At 43.2% G+C, this 23,734-nt stretch overlaps 1 protein-coding gene across 1 annotated transcript in view; it reads right to left on the reverse strand.

Annotated features, from left to right (window-relative positions):
• Positions 1 to 23,734, reverse strand: part of LGR4 (leucine rich repeat containing G protein-coupled receptor 4) — a 98,426-nt gene that overhangs the window by 19,776 nt on the left and 54,916 nt on the right. The window contains exons 3-7 of the mRNA XM_056851333.1: positions 22,251 to 22,322; positions 20,147 to 20,218; positions 3,114 to 3,329; positions 1,773 to 1,844; positions 22 to 90 (exon numbers count right to left, since the gene is read on the reverse strand). Of these exons, the coding sequence (XP_056707311.1) occupies positions 22 to 90; positions 1,773 to 1,844; positions 3,114 to 3,329; positions 20,147 to 20,218; positions 22,251 to 22,322 (501 nt within the window). The remainder of the gene's footprint in view (positions 1 to 21; positions 91 to 1,772; positions 1,845 to 3,113; positions 3,330 to 20,146; positions 20,219 to 22,250; positions 22,323 to 23,734) is intronic.

A 23,734-nucleotide genomic window follows, 5' to 3' on the forward strand; every position in this document is an offset into this window, starting at 1 on the left:
AAAGCATCCAGTAGTACTTACAACTCCTTTAGGCTTGGAAGTGTTTTTATGGCTTTAGGAAACTCTACCATGCTGTTATAGTTTAAATCCCTGTAAAAAAAACACCCATGCCAGCATTACGCACTCTCAGTAATCATATTTGTTCAACAACAACAACAAAAGGGAAAGCCAAAGCTGAATAAACAGTTTAAAATGAAATTAGTTAGAATTTTTTTTAAAAAAATGAAATCAGATCAACATGAGAGATTTTGCCAGAAGAAATATGTTAACTGTCAACATTTTATGGGCTTGGAGCCTACAAACATATAGGCACAAGGTCCTCAAGGAGGCCAACCTCCGGCCTTCCTCTCCCCACAGCACAACCGTGAGCCCCCAAAAGCTGCCCTTGAGAGCAGGGGGAATTTCATGGACAAAACATCACAGGGGACTATAACAAAGATGAGGAAGCTGAGTAAAATTGGGCCTCCACTAGGGCTAGTGGAAAGCTTGTTTCACTGAATTCCCTCCAATGGTCTTTTCAAGGGTCACAGGGAGCTGCTAGGGTAAAGCGAGCTGCTAAGGAAAGGGAAGCTCCATCTCTGTGAACACCCTGTACTCATTGTTTATAGGATCTAACCCACAGTATTTAAGTTATATTGCGCGTCATATGTTAAATTGTTCTAGCTACAAGTATATAACCCTCTTCAAGTACTTAGGGTCTCATTCACATTTACTTTAAAACTTAGTTACCACCATCCCCATCACCAATACAAGTGTGAAACTTGTGGTCCTGTGTTCCCTTATTGACCAATTCGTGTACATCAGGGGTGGGGAACCTTTTTTCTGCCAAGGGCCATTTGGATATTTAGAACATCATTCGCGGGCCATACAAAATTAACTTAAAAATCAGCCTGCTATATTTGGTCAAACATTCAGCCAAGAGGCACGACCGGAGACAGCTCCGAGTATCTGCCATGTAGAGCGACTCGCTTTTGAGCTCCGCCTTTCCCAGAGATTCAGGCAAGGCAGCAAACACAAGACACAGTTTGTTGGGCGGTCCTAGCAGCTCCATAGCTAATAACTTTTCTTCAAAGGGGGGAAAAGGTTCCCTTTCTCAGCAAGACAAACTCACATCTGCCTTGAATAGAGGCTATTCCTGTCCACAGGAGGGGTCGGATCGCTGTTCTTAGATCCTTCTGAGCTAGAGATCTGCCAGGACCCACAAAGGGCCAGACCAAATGATTTCGCAGGCCTTATACGGCACCCGGGTCTGACGTTCCCCACCCCTGATGTACATACTTGGCAGGAATATGTAGGCATAGTCAAGGTACTTCACAAGACTTTCAGTTGTGGAGGAATCAGTATTTGTGGGTCAGAATTCTCCCCTATATAATACTGTCTAGATCCAATCCAGTCCCTCAACCATCATTTCTGCTCTTACCTCTTAATGCATTACTGTAAAGAGACCCTTAATATCCTCCCTTTTATACCTTCTCCCTGTTCTTCTCTGTATCTCTCCTTGCCTGTCACTTCTATGTTATGGGGAAACAGGGAAAGGAACCAAAACCAGCTCAGTCTAAGAATCAACAAGGATGGAAGTGGAACCCTTTGAACCCAGGAATTCCATCTACTGTTGCTGCACAGGTTCTACCCACAACGACTAATTTGGGGGGGAAAGGCAAATCATTTATGACCAGAGCATTTAACAGCAAAACATGTCTTATATTCAATAGCATCAGTTCTTTTGCAATATACTCTATCCAATTAGAGATCTCCAAAGGAGAAATACTTACAAAGTTTCTAGGTTGTTTAAGCCATCAAAACAGTGATGTCCCAGTGTCTTTATTTTATTGTTATGGAGATGCCTGAGAAGGAAAAATCTGTTTAGAAACAAATAATCATTCTGTACAAATCGAGTTTTCAAAATGATGTTTTGCTTAGTGGTTAAAATGTATGGGATTCACATGGCATATCCAGGCTGGCGGGTTGTTAGTGCTCATGTCCCATTTTGCCACTGAACAATGGAAGATTGTTTTTTGGTTTAGAAAATGGACCTGACCAGACCCTTGCCTACACCCCCTCCCACCCTGAGAAGGACAGTAGCAATACCTTCTCTCTTGGGCGCACAAAAGTCAAGCATCAGGTAACATGAACAGGATCTTGCAACACACGTAACCCATATGTTTCAATGTCTACTTCTTACTGACAGTGGCTCTCGGACATTATTTCCCCAAACCTGCTACAGATATTAATTTACCTGATATTAGAGGCTGAACCTACAAAGAAGATGCTCTATCACTGAGCCATGGCCCTTCCTGAATTTCACATGAATTCACTCAGAACTGCTCTGCTTCCAAGCTTATCACCATGCCCCTCTTCCAACAACATTTCTTGATAGGAGATGATAGGAAAGGCCCACGTTTTACTACCCTACCTATGAAGGCCAGGACAAAAAGGCCTCAATTGTTCCAATCCATTAGATGTCATACAAAGATATAAAGCAGGAGTGTCAAACATAAGACCCGAGGGCTGGATCCGGCCCCGAGAGCTCTTATCCAGCTCGCGAGCCAGCAGAAGCAGCCACCCCCTCTACTCTCAATCTGGGCTGGCGAGGCATGGCTTGGCCCCCACCAAGTGACTGTCATATCTTGCCTTCATAACAAATGTGTTTGACACCCCTGATCTAAAGTATGCCACATGGCAGACTTGGGCACCCCATTCTAAAGAGTGGAAACAGGATTCTGGATGCAGCCTTCCATGCACCAAAGGGTGTTGCACAGTGAAAGGCAAGCAACCAGCTCCGATGAGAGTGAATGAATTGTTCCCACATCATGTATGTGCCAACACTGAACTGTTAGAATGGAAGGGGAGTATATTTCAAGGCAGTCCTTTCATGCCAACAGGCGTTTTGAGCTGTCAAAGCTGATTATGGCAGCCTCTGCTTCAGCAATAACATTCTCACACAGAGCAGTATAAGAGCAGCCCTCTACTATGTCTGACAATCTCAGTCAAGAGCACAATTACCCATTTTAACTTAGCAGCGTTTGTTCCACTCTATGAAAAGCCTGTGCAAACCCAACCTTTATTCTAAAACTCTGAACGATCCAGTGAGACGACAAGCGCCAAAGACTTACAGGACGACAAGGCTTGAAAGGTTGGTAAACGCAAAGTCAGGGATGTTGGTGATTTTATTGAGAGCCAAGGTTAAGGCCTGCAGGGATGGAAGGTTGCTGAGCGGAACAACCGGGACCTCGGTCAAGCTGTTATCATCTAGCCACAGGTGGCGCAGTTGGACCAGGCCCTCAAAACTGTCTTCCGGAACAGCAGTAATGTGGTTAGCGTCTAAGCGCCTAAAGAGAAACAATATAGTTATCAACATATATGAAACACACTCTTGTTTTGGGGTGGGGATAAAAATTGGAAAGAAGTTAGCACTTGAAAACCAGGGAAGGATCAGCAGAAACTGAGTATAACTTATGATGAGTTAAATGAACGAACAACTTTGTATCTCATAAGAAAAACAACAAAGTTATGTATACAAGGCAAGCTGCTGGTCAGCTGGTGTGCTCAGGCTCTAGGATGCCTAGAAAGTACAAACAAGCTCTTGCACAACTATGTAGTGAGAGGCTAGATTTAAGTACAGGCTAATGCAAGGCCACCCCCAGTAATGATTCCCCTCTTCTCCACAGGAAGCAAAAGCCTAACCAGACAGGTCAATACAGCCGCGGTCACAAAAGGGATGCAGTTATCTAGGGGGCAGAATAACCCTAGGGTCAAAGGGGGAAAATTAGAGCCCCGTGGCGCAGAGTGGTAAGCTGCAGTACTCTGCTCACGACCTGAGTTCAATCCCAATGGAAGTTGGTTTCAGGTAGCCGGCTCAAGGTTGACTCAGCCTTCCATCCTTCCGAGGTCAGTCAAATGAGTACCCAGCTTGCTGGGGGTAAAGGGAAGATGACTGGGGAAGGCACTGGCAAACCACCCCGTCAACCCAGTCTGCCTAGTAAACTTCGGGACGTGACATCACCCCATGGGTCAGGAATGACCTGGTGCTTGCACAGGGGACCTTCACCTTTTACAAAGAGGGAAAATATAGTGCACCGCACAGGCTCCAAGCTTTCCTTGATGAATTATAGAGGGTGAACAATTTGGAAATCTCCTCCATCACCTCCCCTCTCTGGATTCTGTAAACTCTCACGGAAGTGAGTAGACGAGTTTGCTCCTCCCTCTCCTCTTTTAACGAACATTCTATATTTCTGGGAACACATTCAGTCCTCTTCAGGCCACTGGGCAAGATACTGTCTTTTTCTTTTGATTAACTTACAAAGGCATATTTCCCTGTGTTTCTTGGGAATCCCCCTATATTTGCAGACCCTTGCCTTCTCTGTAGCTTTCCTGGTTTGCTGTTGTCTTGATTAGTATGGAAGGGTCGGATCTAAAACAACTGTGTTCATATATATTTTCTACAAAAGCTTTACAATTACAAAGTTCTTCCCTCATGTTATATAGGTTCATTATGCTTATGGCAGCATTGTAAAAGACCCTGTTACCTACTTGTTATGCTATATATTTGTTAATTTTTTATATCAAAGGAAACAATAGTGTACAGAACCAGAAAACTGCACATTTCAGTGATCTTCCACCATCAAGAGCCTAGGGGTGACTCTGGATACCTCCCTTTCTTTGGAGGTCCAGGTCACAAATGCTGCCAGGACGGCATTTTAACACCTTCGCCAAGTCTGACAGCTGGCTCCCTACCTGACCTAGCCACAGTGATCCATGCAGTGGTCACCTCCAGTTTAGATTACTGTAACTTGCTCTACGCAGGGCTACCCTTGAAGCTGCTCTGGAAACTACAACTGGTCCAGAACGCAGTAGCACAAACCCTTACAGAGCCTCCTTGGAGAGCACACATACAACCAGTGTTCCACCAGCTGCATCGGCTCCAGGTCGAATATCGGATCAAATTCAAGGTGTTGGTAATGATATTCAAAGCCCTAAATGGTCTGGGATAGTCGTATCTGAGGGATGGCCTCTCCCACCTATATCCCCCAAAGAGAATTGAGCTCAGCTAGTAACTACTGGTTTCAGAAAAGGAAGAGGCACTAGAGATCATATTGCAAATATACGCTGGTTACTGGAGCGTACGAGAGAATTTCAGAAGAAAATCAGCTTGTGTTTCATAGATTACAGCAAAGCTTTTGACTGTGTGGATCATGAAAAGCTATGGCTGGTTTTAAAGGAAATGGGCGTGCCACTACATCTGATCGTTTTGATGCGCAACCTGTACTCTGGACAAGAGGCCACAGTTAGAACAGAATATGGAGAAACGGAATGGTTTCCAATTGGCAAAGGTGTCAGACAAGGATGTATTTTATCTCCCTATCTCTTCAATCTATATGCAGAACATATAATTAGGAAAGCTGGATTAGATTTAGATGAAGATGGAGTGAAAATTGGAGGGAGGAACATTAATAATTTGAGATATGCTGATGACACTACATTATTGGCAGAAAATAGTGAAGATTTGAAACAACTACTGCTGAAAGTTAAAAGAGAAAGTGCCAAAGCAGGACTGCAGCTGAACATCAAGAAAACAAAAGTAATGACTACAGGAGAATTACACAACTTTAAGGTTGACAATGAGGAAATTGAAATTGTTCAAGACTTTCTATTCCTTGGCTCCACCATCAACCAAAAGGGAGACTGCAGCCAAGAAATTAGAAGGAGATTGAGACTGGGAAGGGCAGCCATGAAGGAGCTAGAAAAGATTTTGAAGTGTAAGGATGTGACTCTGGCCACCAAGACTAGATTAATTCATGCCATCATATTCCCTATTACTATGTATGGGTGTGAAAGCTGGACAATGAAGAAAGCTGATAGGAAGAAAATAGATTCCTTTGAAATGTGGTGTTGGAGAGTGTTACAGATTCCGTGGACTGCCAAAAAAACAAATCAGTGGGTTATAGATCAAATCAAGCCTGAACTGACCCTAGAAGCTAAAATGACTAAACTGAGGCTGTCGTATTTTGGTCACGTCATGAGACGACAAGAGTCACTGGAAAAGACCGTCATGATAGGAAAAGTTGAGGGCAGCAGGAAAAGAGGAAGACCCAACAAGAGATGGATTGACTCAATAAAGGAAGCCACAGCCTTCAATTTGAAAGATCTGAGCAAGGCTGTCAAAGATAGGACATTTTGGAGGACTTTCATTCATAGGGTCACCATGAGTCGGAAGCGACTTGACGGCACTTAACACACACAGTAACTACTTCCTGGTAATCCCCAGCCCAAGAGATATCTGGCTATCCAGCCTGGTGGAACTCTGTCGAGTGAAACCCAGGCTCTGTGGGACTTGGCTCAGTTCAGCAGGGCCTGCAAGACGGAGATGTTCTGCCAGGCCTATGGTTGAGGGCAGCAATGATTTACATCAGCTGGCCTCCCTCCCTCTCTTTTGCCCTCCCCTCCCCCTCCCTTCCTTTCCCCCCATTTTCTATTTCCCCCTTCCCTGTTGTTCCTTCCCTTGTCCTTTTTTGATGGACCCTATTGGATTTATTAGATCTTTGTCCTCTGTGGTCCCTTAGGTCTCCATGTTATTGCTCACTGGGACTAGCCTCACCCACACTATGGATCCATTCAAATTATATACAATGTTTAAACCTGCATATAATGAGGAAGTATTCCTAGGGCACTATTTTAAATTTAAATTAACCTAGAATTTTAATGTTAATTATTGACGGCAGGTATATATTTACAATTAAATAGTTTTATGTTTCATGTTTTAAGCAATACATGATGTAAATTATATGTTGTTAATCGCCCTAAGCCTGTCTTAGGCTGGGAAAGGGTGGGGTAAAAATGAAATACTAATAAAATAAGCACGATTCAATTTACCTGAATTTGCCTTTCTTCTTTTTTTATAATAGATGAATTTTATTAAGACTGCCACAGTCCTGATCCTTTTGAACCAACCCATTCTTGATGGCGGATTCTTCCATGCAGCTGCAATATATCTCTCTGCCAACTCTTTGCCATCAGATACAATAGTAGTCTTCAAAACAGCAATGCCGAACAGCAATGCCTAACATTGGTAATTCATATCCCATGATACATTTGACCAATGCAAGGTTCTAACTATCACCTACAAAGACCTTACTGGCAATGTGCCCACGTACTTGCAGTGCTGCCTCTCCTGCTCTGTTCTGCTGATACAGCTTTGTTCATCGGAGCGAAGCCTTCTGAAGTTGCTACCCTGCAATAAGGTAAAACCAGCAACTGCCCTTTCACACACATTCTCTGCGGTGGGTCCCACATTATGGAACAGTCTGCCTAAGGCTATTAGGAAGGGTCCCATGCTTCTATCATTTTGCAAAATGTGCAAAACAGTATCGTTCCACGGGGCTTTCTTGGAGAGGGAGAAGAGCTGTGATTTAATGGATAAATCTGGGAGGTGGTCTCTACAAGAGAAACCAAGCAGGGGACCATCTTCATTTCCCTCCCCCACTCTTTCCTTTTTGCTTCCCTAAGCCCTCATAACCCTCTCCCGTTTTCCTGCTTTCTTCTCTCCTTCCTACCCATCCTACCTTTATCTGCCCACCCTGACTTCCGCTTTCCCTCCTACCCTCTCATGGCAGGCTCTACCTGATAAAACTATGGCCCAGTTGAGCGATGCTGGTCACTGGGCTGGGCTCAGTGGGTAACCTGTAAGCCCTTGTGAGGGGCGCATCGTTTCCTCCTGTAGCCACCTCCCCACACTATTTTCTCTTTCCCTGCTGCAGCCAACCTCCATATCCTCACCTTTCCTGCATCTTTTTCTCCTTCCAGCCCACCAACTAACCTCCTTTTTATCTGTCCCCCATCTTCAGCAATATTTATTTACCTCATTTATACTCCACCTTTCGCCACAACATGGACCCAAAGAAGCTTACATCATTGCTTGTACAACGTAGGAATAAGGCATGTCCCTCTTCACACTGGAGGAAATACTAATATGGACGTTGGTACAAATGAGTGAATTTCCATTTCCTCACTTCAAGGACAAAGGGAGCTCATGTGCTTCTCTTTGACATCAGAGCTCTGCGGTGACAGAGACCCACATCTTCCCTTTCTCCTATCTAATGTTCACAGAGACTTCTGGAGAATTCTATTTTTAAATTCTTTCCACATGAAATATGTACACAGGGCAACAAAGGGGGGAAAGCCAAGGTTAAATCTTCTTGCAGACTTAATGTATTTAGCATGCTTCTTAGCTTAAGTGTTTTACCACAGCCCTAGAGCCAGTTATGCCATTTTGTATTTTTATTAAACAAGCTCTGATTAATGATAAGTTTTCAGTTAGTGGAACTCTGCATTGGCAGAGGTTCGCTTGAAGTGAAGTCAATCGTAGATACAGCTTGCTTTTAAACAGCCTGCTAGAAAGGATGTTCATATGAGTGCCACAAACAATACATTTCATCCTGTAAAGTAGTCAGAAACAGGATTGATCAGTGATTATATTTAAGCTGCAGGACCGGGACCGGGACCGGGGCAGTGGGGGTGGAAGATAGCAATTCGACTTAGTGTCTCCATAGATCAGTGACCCTCTGGTCCTTGAGGTGTGTATGGAGCTGTTTCCGTTTCTCGCACGACCCTGTGCCTAGGGTTACCAGGTCCTCTTCGCCACTGGAAGGAGGGTTTGGGGGTGGAGCCTGAGGAAGGCGGGGTTTGTGGAGGGGAGGGTCTTCAATGCCATAAGGCCCAATTGCCAAAGCGGCATTTTCTCCAGGTGAACTGATATTTATCAGCTGGAGATATGTTGCAATAGCAGAAGATCTCCAGCTATTATACTAAGATTCTACTATTTACAGACTGTACTATTCATAGACTGCATCAAACACGTTTTGTATATTTTGTATATATCGTTTATTGTCACTTGTTGTAGCCCATTGTACTTGTTGAAATGTTTTGAAACACAATATACACTTTTTGTATTATTGTACTGATTTCTTCCCGTGCCAGTTTCCAAACCTGACGGTATTAGCATGGAGGTGCTCTTTTCTTGTTTTGCTAATTACCTGGAGGTTGGCAACCCTACCTGCACAAGCTACATGACAGGCAGGAATGAAAAGCTACAGCTTTTCTCAGCAAAGACAGGCAGCAATGAGAAAGCTGCACATTTTGTAGCCCAGCCAGTCATGTAGCTTTCAGAGGCACAGGAAGCTTGCCCCCCCCCCCAAAGATGGCAACAACAGCCCAGTATGGATGTTGGCCTGATTCCCCCCCCCCAAAAAAAAAAAAACCTTGTACTGGGTCTTAACTAGATGATTCTACCACCCATTGTTTCCTTGTATACCTTACTTTGTACCAATTCTTTCAGCCGCCTGTGCTCCCAACCAACATACTTCACTGAGCAGCATTCATTTTACCTTTCTACCTCTCTCCCTGCCAACAATACGTAGCTCCTGCTACTCTTGGACCTTTGCCAGCTCTTCCTACACCCTTCTACTTATTTTCTTCTCCGTCTAGCCTTTCCTTGGGTTCCTGCTGACTCAGACCACTTCCTTTGGGTTCCCTGCTTCTGGGCTACTTGGTGCTTAGTATTAATATTGACAACTCAGTTTTCATGCTACAGTACTTGGGGTGCCTCAAGGCCTGATTAGGCAATACTGTTTGTGGCAGTGATAGAGACTCCCCTGGGTTGCCAGGTCCCTCTTTGCCACCAGCGGGAGGCTTTTGGGGCAGAGCCTGAAGAGGGCGGGGTTTGGGGAGAGACTTCAATGCCACAGAGACTAATTGCCAAAGCGGCCATGAACTGATCTCTATCGGCTGGAGATCAGTTGTAATAGCAGAAGATCTGCAGCTAGTACCTGGAGATTGGCAACCCTAGACTCGCCTGCTGTTGGCTGAACTGACAGAATACCAGACAACATGTGGAACCAGCAGTAAAGCATACAGTCAGCCCCATTATGGCCCTTTTCTGCTAGTGAAAGACTGTGGGGTGGAAAGGAAGGAATGCCAGAGTTTAGCTGCCCTGCACGTTTTTAAGGTCACACATTAAACACACATTGGGTTGGGGTTTCCTACAATCCAACTCATGTTTAACATCTTCCAACGGAACCCTAAATATTGTCGAAGGATTTCACTGTCAGAGTTCATTGGTTCTTGTAGGTTATCCGGGCTGTGTGACCGTGGTCTTGGTATTTTCTTTCCTGACGTTTCGCCAGCAGCTGTGGCAGTGCCACAGATGCCTGCCACAGCTGCTGGCGAAACGTCAGGAAAGAAAATACCAAGACCACGGTCACACAGCCTGGATAACCTACAAGAACCAAGGAACCTTAAATGTTAATAGGTATTCTATCAGTTCAACCAACAGGAGGAAGAGTCTTCATCACTGCCACACACAGAAATCCCTTAGCACATTGCAATATGGATTCATGTCAACGTTAAATGGTTTTATTTATTAACATGGAAATAAAAAGCAGTAAAAATAAGTTTATTCACATAAAGGGAGAGTGCCTTGCACAGTGTTCCCTTTGCTCAAATTGTACATGGCTAGAAATTGGCCTATGGCCAATTTAATAAGAAGTAAAGTGCATGGTCGAATACCACGGGTATTTTGCAAACGTGTACCAATTAATGACCCCCACAACTCTGAGCAGACTGTACTACCCACCTAACCTCCCACTCAAAGGACATAATTAGACCTGAGCCATTCCACTGTTGAGCTGACTCAAGGAAGATTTTGGCTGTAATTATTCTTCTAGAGAAGGAGAGAATTTACTATCAAAACACTGCCAGCTGGAAAAAAAAACCCAATGACAACTGCATATCCTTTGCCCTGTGGTCAGAGGTGTGGATTTTCTCATTTGTTAATATCTAGCACCTGTTGGAAATGGAACATTAAGGTAAATTAAATGTTCAGTGACAACAGCCTGCTTGCCCCAAGGAAACCATCCTCCTCCTCCCACATTAATCACAGTGAGCAGTGACACAATATTTTTTTTTCAAAGTAAGACCTTCTTATATACATACCCTTTCAAAAATAATATAGTAGACCCTCATCATTCTCAGATGATCCACGCCTGGGATCACCGTGAACGGCAAAATCCATGCACTCTAGGAGGCAGTCAGATTGCAGACTGTGAATAAGTGAAATTGCAAACCACAAACCTGCAAATGGAAAGGGTCTACTGTACCTATTTATAACATTTTGACCTTTTTCTCCTAAAGAAGTAGGGTTGCCAGCTCCAGAATGGGAACTACCTGGAGATTCTGCAGGCGGAGCCTGAGGAGGGCAGGGTTTGGAGAGGGGAGGGACTTCAGTGCCATAGAGTGCAAAGGCCAAAGTGGCCATTTTTCTCCATGTGAACTGATTTCTATCACCTGGAGATCAGTTGTAATAGTGAGATATCTCCAGCCACCACCTGGAGGTTGGCAACCCGACAAAGAAGACCATAACTGGTCACAATTTTTTAAAAATACAATCTAAACACCACAAATCAGTAACAAAGCCAGAACGGAAAAAGAAAGATTTATCAATTTGGCTAGGCATCTCTGAACACCCTCCTAAAAAATGTAGCTGGGCAATGCAATCCTAAGGGGGGGGTAGTTGCAGCGGGCCCAGGGATGGCACAGTTGTGCTGCCTCCTGAGTGGCTTGCTAGCCTGGTGCCGCAAGCCGAAAATGTTATTTCTTCCAAAGACTGAGAGGTGATATGATAACTATCTTCAAGTACTTGAAGGGCTGCCATATAGAAGAGGGTGCCGAGTTGTTTTCTGTTGACCCGGAAGGTCAGACCAGAACCAACGGGTTGAAATTAAATAAAAAGAGTTTCTGTCTAAACATTAGGAAAATTTTTCTAACAGAGTGGTTCCTCAGCGGAACAGGCTTCCTCGGGAGGTGGTAAGCTCTCCTTCCCTGGAGGTTTTTAAGAAGAGGCTAGATGGCCATTTGTCAGCAATGCTGATTCTATGACCTTAAGCAGATGATGAGGGGGGGGGGAATCTTGACCATCTTCTGGGCATGGAGTAGGGGTCACTTGGTGTGTGGGGGGGAGGTAGTTGAGAATTTCCTGCATTGTGCAGGGGGTTGGACTAGATGACCCTGGTGGTCCCTTCCAACTCTATGATTCTATGCTCCATGCAGTTTCATGGGGTTGCGCCACCAATTTTACAGGCACAAGTTCGCGAAAAGGAATGCCTCCTTTGGTGCCGGGGTGAGCCCTTGCACCGGAGAAACACTGCCACGATGGCTGTGCTAGCACCCATGTGGGGCACCGTTGTGCACCTCCCCAGCTCCAGCGTAAGTGGCCCTGCGCCAGCATTAGTGCCCATTTAGCTGGCACAAGTATCACTAATTCTGGGGCAGGGGTGATGCTGGTTCCTTAGTCCATTCTCCACCCCCCCTTGGATTGCTCTGTTAGAAGAAATGTTCAGGAAGGGCATTTCACAACACTGGAGCCATTGCGATGAAAGCCCAAGACCCAGCAGTTAGGGTTACCAGGTCCCTCTTCACCATCGGCGGGAGATTTTGGGGGCAGAGCCTGAGAAGGGCAGGGTTTGGGGAGGGACTTCAATGCCATAGAGTCCAATGGCCAAAGTGGCCATTTTCTCCAGGTGAACTGATCTTTATTGGCAGGAGATCAGTTGTAATAGCAGGAGATCTTCTGCTATTACCTGGAGGTTAAGGAAAATAAAGACACCTCTGCACACGTATCAGAAAGATGAGGAAATTAGTACAGGAGTATAGCTGTTACCAAAGCCAAATATATTGTAGCTGTATTTTTCACAGTATGTGGTAACACAACCACCCTTAACAATTCTATATACTATAACAAAAGATGTACAATTTTACATAATGAAATGTCAAAGCAAGTAACACATTAATTCCTCCAGCAGGTAAGTAATGAAGTACAGTTTGCAAGAAAGGCCCAGTTTGCATAGAAGGCCCTGAAACGATCGTTTTCTCCTTCTATGCATAACTTGCTGTTGTGTGAGCAAAGAGCATCTTAAGAGAAGACTTCGTGTCTCTCCTTCTATGCACATCTTGCTGCTATAAGGATAGAGCATCCTATAAGAACATTTCTTGCAAACTGTACTTCATTACTTACCTGCTGGAGGAATTAATGTGTTACTTGCTTTGACATTTCATTATGTAAAATTGTACATCTTTTGTTATAGTATATAGAATTGTTAAGGGTGGTTGTGTTACCACATACTGTGAAAAATACAGCTACAATATATTTGGCTTTGGTAACAGCTATACTCCTGTACTAATTACCTGGAGGTTGGCAATCCTACCAGCAATAGCAGTTTCTAGATGCCTGCATGATGGGATGAAAAGGAGGCCCTGATGATCAAAGCTGTGGCAGGGGTTATATTGGGAGAGACGGTTCACCAAGTATACAACTGAAGGCTTCCAAGAGAAAAGCCAGCACCTTGAACTGACCTCAGAATCAAAGCTGAAACTAATGCAATGATCTAATACGCACAATCTCATTCCAGATGGCAATGAAGCTATTGCATTTTACTGTTAGAAGAACAGGACTCAACGCAACTTTGAAGAGTCAGCAAAAGCTGAAAGCCTATTCATCTGTTAAAGAAAGGAAAACATGTTTTAGAGGCAATAAAAGCTAACACTACCGTTAAAACTGAGGATGGAGGGGGAGTTTACGAATACTAACAAACAGTACTGTACAAATAGTAGTTTCTCATTTTTTGAGATGGCAGATGAATACATATCTGCTTTTACTATCCATTAAAGTATGGACAGTAAGACATGTTCCTTTTGGCACACATATGAACTTTTCATAATTTCATTCCAGCTTCCTTCATTCCCCATGGCATTACTTAAAAAAAAAAATCCCAACTTAAATTCCAATCTGTACATTCATACTTGGATAGCAAATTGCCATTTTCATTTACTACTTTACTCTCACATCAGGTCAAACACGCACACAAAAAAAGGTAAAGGCAGCAAGAACAAAAGCATACATCATATTTCTTTGAAAAGCATGAGGTAAGCATCAAACCAGAATGTAAGTAATATGAGTTTGCAGAATTTGATGGCTGCGGCTTTAAGTATATACTAGGGGTGTGTGTCAGGAAAAAATCATTGTAATTCTACATCTGGGATTTGGAGGGAGGGCATTTTTGTGATTGCTTAGTTTCAGGTAGCAAAAAGAAATAAAAGGGCCGCACCAGTAACAGGAAATAAAAATAAGGCCAAGGCCAATGGTGCACAATAGGTAAAAAGATGTTTTATTACTCAGAATAAAAACTCCCTACGCATTTAGCCCAAGGAGCTTCTTTAGGGGAATCTGTAGCTATTGCAGTAGTCCTTATGAGCATAAATTCTGTGACTGAAGCCCCTTGGGCGAAACGTGTAGGGAATTTTTATTCTGAGTAATAAAAAATCTTTTAACCTATTTTGCACCATTGGCCTTGGCCTTATTTTTATTTCCTTATTTTCAGGTAGGACTTCTCAGGATTCAAATCCGTGTTGTTTTGGAATTGGGGACCATTATTTTCCACGGGGAAGGGATATGAGGGTCTCTGGAGCAACTGTTTATAAAGAAAATGCCACCAAATTTGCATACAACACAGTTCCTCCTGTAATCTAAAGACCCTCCAGGTTTCAAGTGAATTGGACTAAGAGAGACCATTTTACAGACCCCTGAAGTAGAAGCCTCACAGAATACTCCACACTAATTCCTACAATGGCAGTAACAGCAGAGCGCAGGCAAGCCGCAGCATTTCAAAAAAGAGTCTGGATTTTTCTACTGTTACAGAGACTGGCTGACAATAAAATTTCTTGCCTTTCCACAGAAAACTCACTGCATTTGCCATCCTTCCTTGTTGATGCCCTAGTTGTTGCCTTTCACAAAGTAAAGGTGGCTTCCTTTGCACATCCTCCCATCCTTTTCCGTCAGGTTTGCCTCTATGGGGGTGTACTAAACTGAAAGACAAGGATGCCCATTGGGAACAATGAGAGAAGCCCACCGGATATAATGGGAGCCATGAGTGCCAACTGGTTTACTCAAGCTCCATTGGAATAACTTACAGCACACAAAAAGAGGGTTGAGGGAAACCTGCCCTGTGCCTGGAATGACAGCACCCAGAGTGGAAGGACAGCCCCTGGGACTGGAATTAGTGCTCTGGGGGCTGTCATTATAGTCCCAGAGCAGTTTATATGGTCCCAGGACCATCATTTCAGTTCCTGAGCATAGATTCCAGTCCTTGGGCAGTCATTCCACTCTGGGGGTAGTCATTCCAGGCCCAGGTACAGGTTTCTCTACACACTTTCTACATTTTCATTGCAATTTTTGTGTGCTGTAAGTTATTCCAATGGAGCCCATGCAAGTCAGTTGGCATTCATGGTTCCAACTGTATCCAATGGGCCTTCAGGCGACAGGCCTCTCCCATTGTTCCCAACAGGCGTTCTTGTAATTCATTTTTGTACATCCCTTCCTTCACAGAACTCCCTCCTTCCTTCTCAATCTGCCATTATTTCCTTTGGAGAACTTTCAGGGAGGTTGGAGTGGCTGTTTTTCAACCAAATGACCCCAAAATTGCAGCAGAGAAGATACTGCCTATCCTTTAAGAACCCTAACATTTCAAGCAAATTGGAACAAATGCTAGAATTCTACGGGTCCCTGAACAAGCTGTCCTCATCCCCCTATAGATCAGTGAGGGAGGGAGAACGCTGCAGCTTGTATTCAAAGGTGACTGGCTGGAGTGCTCTGTGCTCCACCTTGCAAGGATCTGGCTGGGAGGGAGAAATGCCATTGCCTATGAAATCAGTGGCATGAATAAAAAGATGAGACATGCTGCTTTCCTGGTATGCATGCAAACTAAAACAACAACAACTAGGGACTGCTTCAGGGAGGGGATACACCAACAACCCTGGATTTGTATTAACATTCCAGGAAATCATCATATTGGCCCAAACCAACCATTTCCATGTATATTTTTGGCTCGGCAATTTCAGTATGCACACCCCTAGTATATAGCCCCACACACGGGGGTGGGGGGAGAGAAATCAGGCATCAAGAAAGCAAGAGAATAACAGACAGTAAAATAAGGCTACAACAGCAGTTACAGCTTTTTGGAAGAGGAGAAGGATATATGAAGAAAGTGACGCCTTCATGAGGCATATAATGGGGGCCAAGGAAGGAGGATGAGTGTGCATTTGGGTAGAGGGGCGTTGAGGGGCATGACAGCATCCTTGTCTCCAAGGAATATGCTCTGGTTTTTGTTCTAGATTGCCATTTATACTGTTATTACTACTCAGGATGTGGCCACAATTGACCATGTAGCCAAGTTTTTGCAATATGCAATGTGGATCCGCGAAAGACACTGTAAACGGGAACAGGCGAGTTCTGTTGAGTAAAATTGTATGATTGTTCCCTGCAGGTATTGTGTATGCCAATAAAGGTTTGAATGATTGATGCTGCTTTTCTACATAGAATTATTTCACTGATTTCAGTGGGGTTAGACTGCAGAAAATCTGCAGGATTGCGCTGTCAGTCTCTCTTGCTTCTCCACTACAGTATTCACAGTTCAGGAAATCCAACAGCATTATTATAGCAGTGAATTCTGGATATCAACGCAAGTAGTCATCTCAGAGTGTGCATTTGAGATAAACCACTTTGGGACAACTGAAACCTGGAGTGAACTTTGTCCTTTTAAAGTGCTACTTCAAAACCCACAAGGAAATCACTTGAATGGCTGCAAAGTAGCTGTTAGATCTCAGAGGGAAGCACTGATAAGGCTGATACAATAACAATTGGTTTATGACTAAGACAACAAATCCACTCTGAGTTAACAGGCACTTTCCCAACTGAGTAGTGTACTCGTATCTTAGTACACTGAGAACCCGAGTGGTGTAGGCCAGGTTTGGGGGTGGGGGAGAGAGAGAGACTATGTAAAATGTTAAATAATGACACTTACAAGAATGTACTGCACCTGGAAGTTAACTGTCACTTGAAGCAAACACCATGTGTACGCTCCACTTAGAATACAAATACATGTTTAAAGGCATAAAAGAATCAATATGCTATTGATTAATTCTATAAACAGCTTCCATTTATCCCCCTCCCGCAAATGTTTGTGTAATGACTAGTCTTGTACACACAGTGACTGTAAATTCCTTTGAAATATTAGGGATGTATGTTAAGCCTTCACTCAATTGTCAGTAAAAATCAGAAAGACTCCTCAAAGGGCAAAATAAAACAGGAGTACAAAAGACATCTTAAAGACGAACAAAATTTTAGCATAAGCTTTCATGAGTCAGAGGTTACTTCTTCAGATACACAGGACAAAGGGCAGAATGCTAGAAGGTAATTCGTTCAGCTTTCTGGAACATTTACAGCAATTAGAAAAAGGGTGCAAATCAATGTATTTATGAAGTTACGGGACTACTTCACAGATTACATTTCTCTGACACATTTCTCTGACACTAGGAGCCAATTGTATCTGTAAAATCCTTATAAAATGTGATACAGGTGGGTTAAATGTGTGTCTATAGGTATAGCCACTACCTGTGCTGAACAAGTGTTACCTTCAACAAGTCTGACAGGGAGTATAACTATGGGAGACGTCAGCTGCTTTTATCACCTAGGCCAACATTCTGTGAGATTTATACCTTCAATTCTTCTCTACTTGAACCTGGATAAGTACCAGAGCACAAGACTGGAGCGATATGGTCGGGCGGGGGGGGGGGCAGGAAGAAATGGAAAAATGGGTGGGGAGCTCCCTGCAATGAAAGCACATTAGTAGGTTGGTCTGGCAACGAAAACATTTTGGAGTAGATAAGTCTGGTTTGCAGCCTCATTTCACAGATTATATTGCAAATCATTAATTAGGATTCCCTGTTTGTTAGGAGGTTGCTCTAAAGCCAGGCGTGGTGTGGCTGAACAAAAATGTATGCCACTGATATCATATGACCTTGTTTTTCCTAAAGTTTTAGTGGATCTGATGATGTGAACATACCTCCTTTCAAATAACTACGGTGGCAGTACTAAAAAGCAGACTTACGGACAACTGCTGTTTTTCCCTTTAGCAAACCCCATGGTTAACAAAACAACAGCTACATTCTAGCCCAGGGGTGGGGAACGTCAGGCCCGGGGGCCGTTTAAAGCCCGCAAAGTCATTTGGTCTGGCCCTTCATGGGTCCTGGCAGATCTCTAGCTCAGAAGGATCTAAGACTGGTGATCCGCCCCCTCCCATGGACAGGAATAGCCTCTATTCAAGGCAGATGTTAAGTTTGTTTTGCTGAGAAAAGGAACCTTTTTCTCCCCCTTGCAGAAGAGTCGTTAGCTAAGGAGCTGCTAGGACCACCCAAGAAACTGTGTTAACCCTTTCCCACCCGGGCCATGGAGAAACATATTTCCTCTGTACTACAAGAGGACTGGGGGCAGAAGTGGTGACAATGGAGGAGTTAAAAGGGGCAGGGCCAGAATGCATGGTGGGGGAGTTCTTGCGGCTCTGTTGGCTAATTTTTAAGTTGATAATTTTGTATGGCCGGCAAATGATGTTATAAATATCCAAATGGCCCTTGGCAGAAAAAAGTTTTCCCACCCCTGTTCTAGCCCCTTTCAGCAAAGAAACGCAAAATTATAAATCTACAACTGCACTAGCTATCAACAGTGAACACATTAGGAACGACAAAGCCTTTATAAAATACTTATAAAAAGATCCTTAAGAGGTATTAAAAGTGTCCCAACAATATTTGCTGGCTTTTAGGCAACCTGCATCTAAGTCAAAGGCAATGAAAATACACATGCAAGGGTAGCAAATTATTATCAATAATACCTCAAGGTGTTCCAAACACGAGAAATGTGTTCGGTCACTAAGAAAGAAATCCCCCTAAAACTTCTTTCACATCAAGCCAGAAATACTGCCAAGCAAGAAGCTAGGTAATGTTTAAACTTGAAGATGTTGGACTGACATAACAACTACATAAATCATTTTTAAAGCAGCTGCAATTTTCTGCTATTTTACATATAAGTTTTCTGCTTTAGATAAAGATCGCACATCTCATAGACCTTCAAAGCATTTTTCTGTTTTTATTCAAAAGGTCAACTTCTACTAATATCATAGCATAGATACATCAAAGAGTTTTAGGTTGTTTTTAGGCTGATCCTTCAGGCCATGTATACGATTACCTCTGAAATTTCTCCAAACATAGAATGAACAAGATGAGGTTGCCAAGACAGCATTTGTTGCCAAATGGACCGTCCTCTGACCAGCATTCATATACTGGCGAACTCAGGGCTAGACTGCTGTGGTAACACTTAGGTGAGTCTGCTAAGGATCTTTACCTACAACAGAATAAGTCGGCCTAAGTGCAAACAGACTTCCAAAGACCTCCATGTTTTCTCATCTAACCTGTCCATCTGGCCAGTATAAAGCAGCCCATAACCCGGCTAGTTAAACTGTGATCACAGATATCATGGGGGATATCACATTTTCCTTTTACAAGGTAATAAGCTAGGTGTTGGAATCTATACTACCATGAACAGAGCTCCCAGACCACTTCTAAAAGTAATTCATGCCAGTTGGAAAACAGAGAACAACACTAGACTGACTGGGGGCCGGGGGCCGTTTGCTGTTTGAACAGAGAACATCAGTGGAAATCCTCTCCCCATGTGCACTCTTCCATGACTTGAATAAAGAGAATATTTCTACAGTTGCCTCTTCTGGCACTAGCCCCCTCCTTCTCACATGGGCACTCATCCCTCTGGAACAGCTTTTAAATGATGGGAGAGGGGACTAAAATGGGGAGCAGAAGGCAGCAAAAATCAGCTCAAAGAACTCCTTCAATTTGCAGTAGTATAGGATACAACCTACCATCTCAGCTCCTCAAGCAATTCTGCCCATTTTATATTATATATGTAAATAAAGAGAAGAAATGTGATCTATAACAATCCTATGTTGAATGCCCCATACCTATGCTTCATGTACTATACAGTTTTTCTGTTACTGTAGTGTCTAAGAAAGGTGCACATTTGCAACGAGTATAGGCAATACCTTTTAAGACCTGTTTAAAAAATACATTTTAAATTCATATGCCATGTTATGGGAATTGTTACAGCTGCAGTAGTTTCCAGAAGGCAAAAAATATGTGTGTTCAAATAAACAAATCAGAAAGCAGACAGATGCAGGCACAGACCATTCACAATAGAACTCACAAAGATTGTAGCCCACTTAGTCCCCTGATGGCCTCATTAGGAACGGTTTTCAGCTGGTTGTTCTGCAGAGTGCTGTAAAAGAACATCAGTAGTGTAAGCAGATTTGGAAGACCTTCTCAACCACACACATTACTTACACACATCCCATTTCCGCCTGCATTCTGCCATTCTAAACAGAACGATTCCATTCATTGCAATCTGAGCCCCATGACTACTGGGGGTGGGGGATACTTCCATATCCTCTTTGAACCTTATTTTAAAAACATTTTTATTCCTCCTTTCCACCCAATCAGGGTTCACAAGGCAGCAAACATAAAAACATTTAAACAATTAAAATACAGTTAAATACAACATTCAATTAAAACACATGTAGACAAACAACACTAGAAGGGAGGCCATAAACCATTGTTGCGGGTATGCCAGACAAAACCAAAGAAGCCTTCATCTACTGGCAAAAGACACTGACAGAGGGAGACAGACAAATTTCTCTGGGGAGGGAGTTCCAAAGGGACATGATGGAGAATGCCCTTTCTCAGATCACCACCAGTCTAGCCTCAGATGGCGGTACAATGGAAACAGCACCTCCAGGGATGACTGGAGTGAACAGGTAGGTTCATATGAGAGAAGGCATTCCTTAAAGTATGTTGGTCCCAAGCCATAAAGGGTTTTAAAGGTCAATACCAGCACCTTGAATTGAGCCCGGAAGCAAACTGGAAGGCAGTGTAGGTAGAACAAGACTAGAGCGATATGGTCTCTATGACCTACTCCAGTACTCTGGCCACAGCATTCTGTACCAACTGCAGCTTCCTGACAGTCTTCAAGGGCAGCCCCGTGTAGCGCTCATTGCAGTAACCTAATCTAGATACTACCAGGGCATGCACCACAGTGACAAGATCTTTCCTGTCCAAGAAGGACCACAGCTGGCTCCTCAGCCGTAGTTTGTAAAAGGCACCACTGTCACCTGTTTATCCAACAGAAGGCCCGTGTCCAGGAACACTCTCAAGCTATACCCGGCTCCTTGAAGGAGAATGCAACCCCATTGAGAACAAAGGATAACCCATTCCCTGGGACAGACTTTCCCCCCACTAGCAGCACCTCCCTTTTGTTGGGATTAAGTTTCAGCCTGTTAGCCCTCAACCATTCCAAAACTGCCTCCAGGCAACTGTTCACAGTTTCCAAAGCTTCCCCAGCATGTGCTGGGAGCACAAGATAGAGTTGAGTGTCACCTGCATATCAGCCCAAATCTCTGGATGACCTCTCCAGCAGCTTTGCACAGATAGATATTTACATAGATGTTACACAGAGATCATATCTTTCTCTAGTTATCCCATTCCAAGATTCCCACACAAACATTTTGTTAAAAGTAGAAAGAGGTGCACCCTGATGTCTAGAGATTAGAATACTGATCCAAAAGCTCTAATGTGCAATCCTATGTTCTAAGGCACACATGAAAAATTCCTTTGCTTAATACACGGTGGTCACTTGAGACAGAACCATGCTGGGCCTGTTCTATACAGCAAGCTCTTTGTGAATAATTAACGGGTCATTTTTAGCTTGTCATCAGAAATGCTGGTGGGGCTTGATTTCGGAAAGGCATGGTCGAGGCTGAGTGGTCCATCTGCAGTGTTGACAGAGCTACTAGGGCTTGGCTCTGTTTGGTCCTGGTGGCCTGTGGCCCAACCAAAACCTTTCCTGTTAGTTAAACAGCCCTTCAGCCCTGGGCATGGTGAAAAAAATATCAAAAGAATCACACAGGCTACTACACATTAATTGCCTCCACACTGAGCAACTTCCATTATGTTCCAATTCAAAGTGATACCACAATGCTTTATGCCCAGTCTTTGGATCAAACACCTGGATTTCAATCAAATGCAGCAATAAGCATCTAAACACAATTGCAGTTATATTCTACCTTTCCTAAAAGATAACACCTCCATTAAACCTGTTTTAAAACAGTAATTAATAAAGTTTTTCATCTTACTAAGGACAGTTTAGAAATTCAGAACCCCCCCCCCCTCCTCCCATTCTACATTTCAGTGAACATGCTGACTGGGCAAGAAAGGAAAGTGCTAACCCAATGAAGCTCTAGCATCTGATTACTTACAGAACTTTGAGTTCCTTCAACCCAGACAAGGCCTTTGGATGAATAAACGCAAGGTCATTGCCAGCCAGCCGTCTGGAAAAGATTGTAACAACAACTATAATAATGGAATGCAAAAATAAAGCATATTTCCAATTGTCTAACAGACTAAATCATCAGTGGATCAAAATGTAGAAGCAACTGACATGCTCCAAATGAGATTTTAAGGCATTTATGCTTCACATGTATTAGTACTCATGCAACTCGCATGTTTTTAATGAACTATGTTATCAAAGTCTACATTTGCAAGCAATGTTTAAACCATAAGCATCAAACTGTAGCTGCCATAATTGCACACTAGACATGCAGTCTACAACTCATGAGGTCCACAATCTTTTTCTTTTGGAGTAACAATGGGTAGTATGGGTAGTAGCATAAATCTCTCTGACTTCACATCTAGTCCCGCATGAAGGCAGAACACATTATGCCTAAAAAGATGCCTCTTATTTAAAAATGCCACCATGTCCACAGCAGATTATTCTCTTTGCCATTCCAAATATTTTAACTACTGGGGGATTTCTTATCTTTTCGTGCCATGTAATTCCACTGCCACACCCTTTTTCAATATACTTGGAAAACTGCTCTTGCTAAAGGTGGCGGTCTTCCTATATAGTTGAACATTATGCAGATAACCTCAATTGTTGTCACATTCAGAACTACATCTGCATAAGAGTTATTGCAATATGACTGCATGTGCCTAAATCAGAACTGTAAGCTAATTGACCGTCAATGGATAGAAGAGTCTTTTCCAAACAAGAAAGGCAAACTGTCCTGTCCGCCCCTGCCCCGCACATCCAACTAACAGAACATAAACAGCTTGGAAATGGAGTAACCGTTTACCTTTTCCATGTACCCTGTTCAAACACTTATTTACTGTAAGTCATTGTTATATGGTCCAACTACAGTCAACCACTAATGCTTTTGATGTTTTATTAAGCAAGAGATAACAAAATCCCGAGCACCTGGTAATCTGTGACTGCTAACAAGAATAGATCATTTTCAGACAAATTAGTTGCTTCCTTGTTTGTTTTCATACCTTGGCTACGATGCCAGCATGGACTATAGAATGCATCAGAAAATGATACAGTGGGAATGTTTATACAAAATAAGTATTGTACTACAAAACTGGGGGAAAAAAGTAATTATGTAACTGCTCCAGAGGCATTTGAAGTAATACTTTAAAAGGACACAGAAAACAGAGTCTTCCAAACATAACACCAGTGGTTCCAAAGTTAGTTACCTTAAACCACGTAAGAGGATACAGTGTTAACCTAGGGCTACTTTATTTAAGGTGATCAGCAATATGATTTATTTACATATTCTTCCCACAAATCAGTGAACGTTACCTTCCCTTGGGTAGTCTTTGAGGCTTGTTGCCTCCTTCAGCCTTTCTCCCTCCCCAACCCCATTCTGAAGTGTAAGGATGTGTCACTGGCTACCAAGACTAG

The sequence above is a fragment of the Euleptes europaea genome, chromosome 6 (genome assembly GCF_029931775.1).
Source record: "Euleptes europaea isolate rEulEur1 chromosome 6, rEulEur1.hap1, whole genome shotgun sequence".
In the NCBI taxonomy this organism is placed as follows: domain Eukaryota; kingdom Metazoa; phylum Chordata; class Lepidosauria; order Squamata; family Sphaerodactylidae; genus Euleptes; species Euleptes europaea.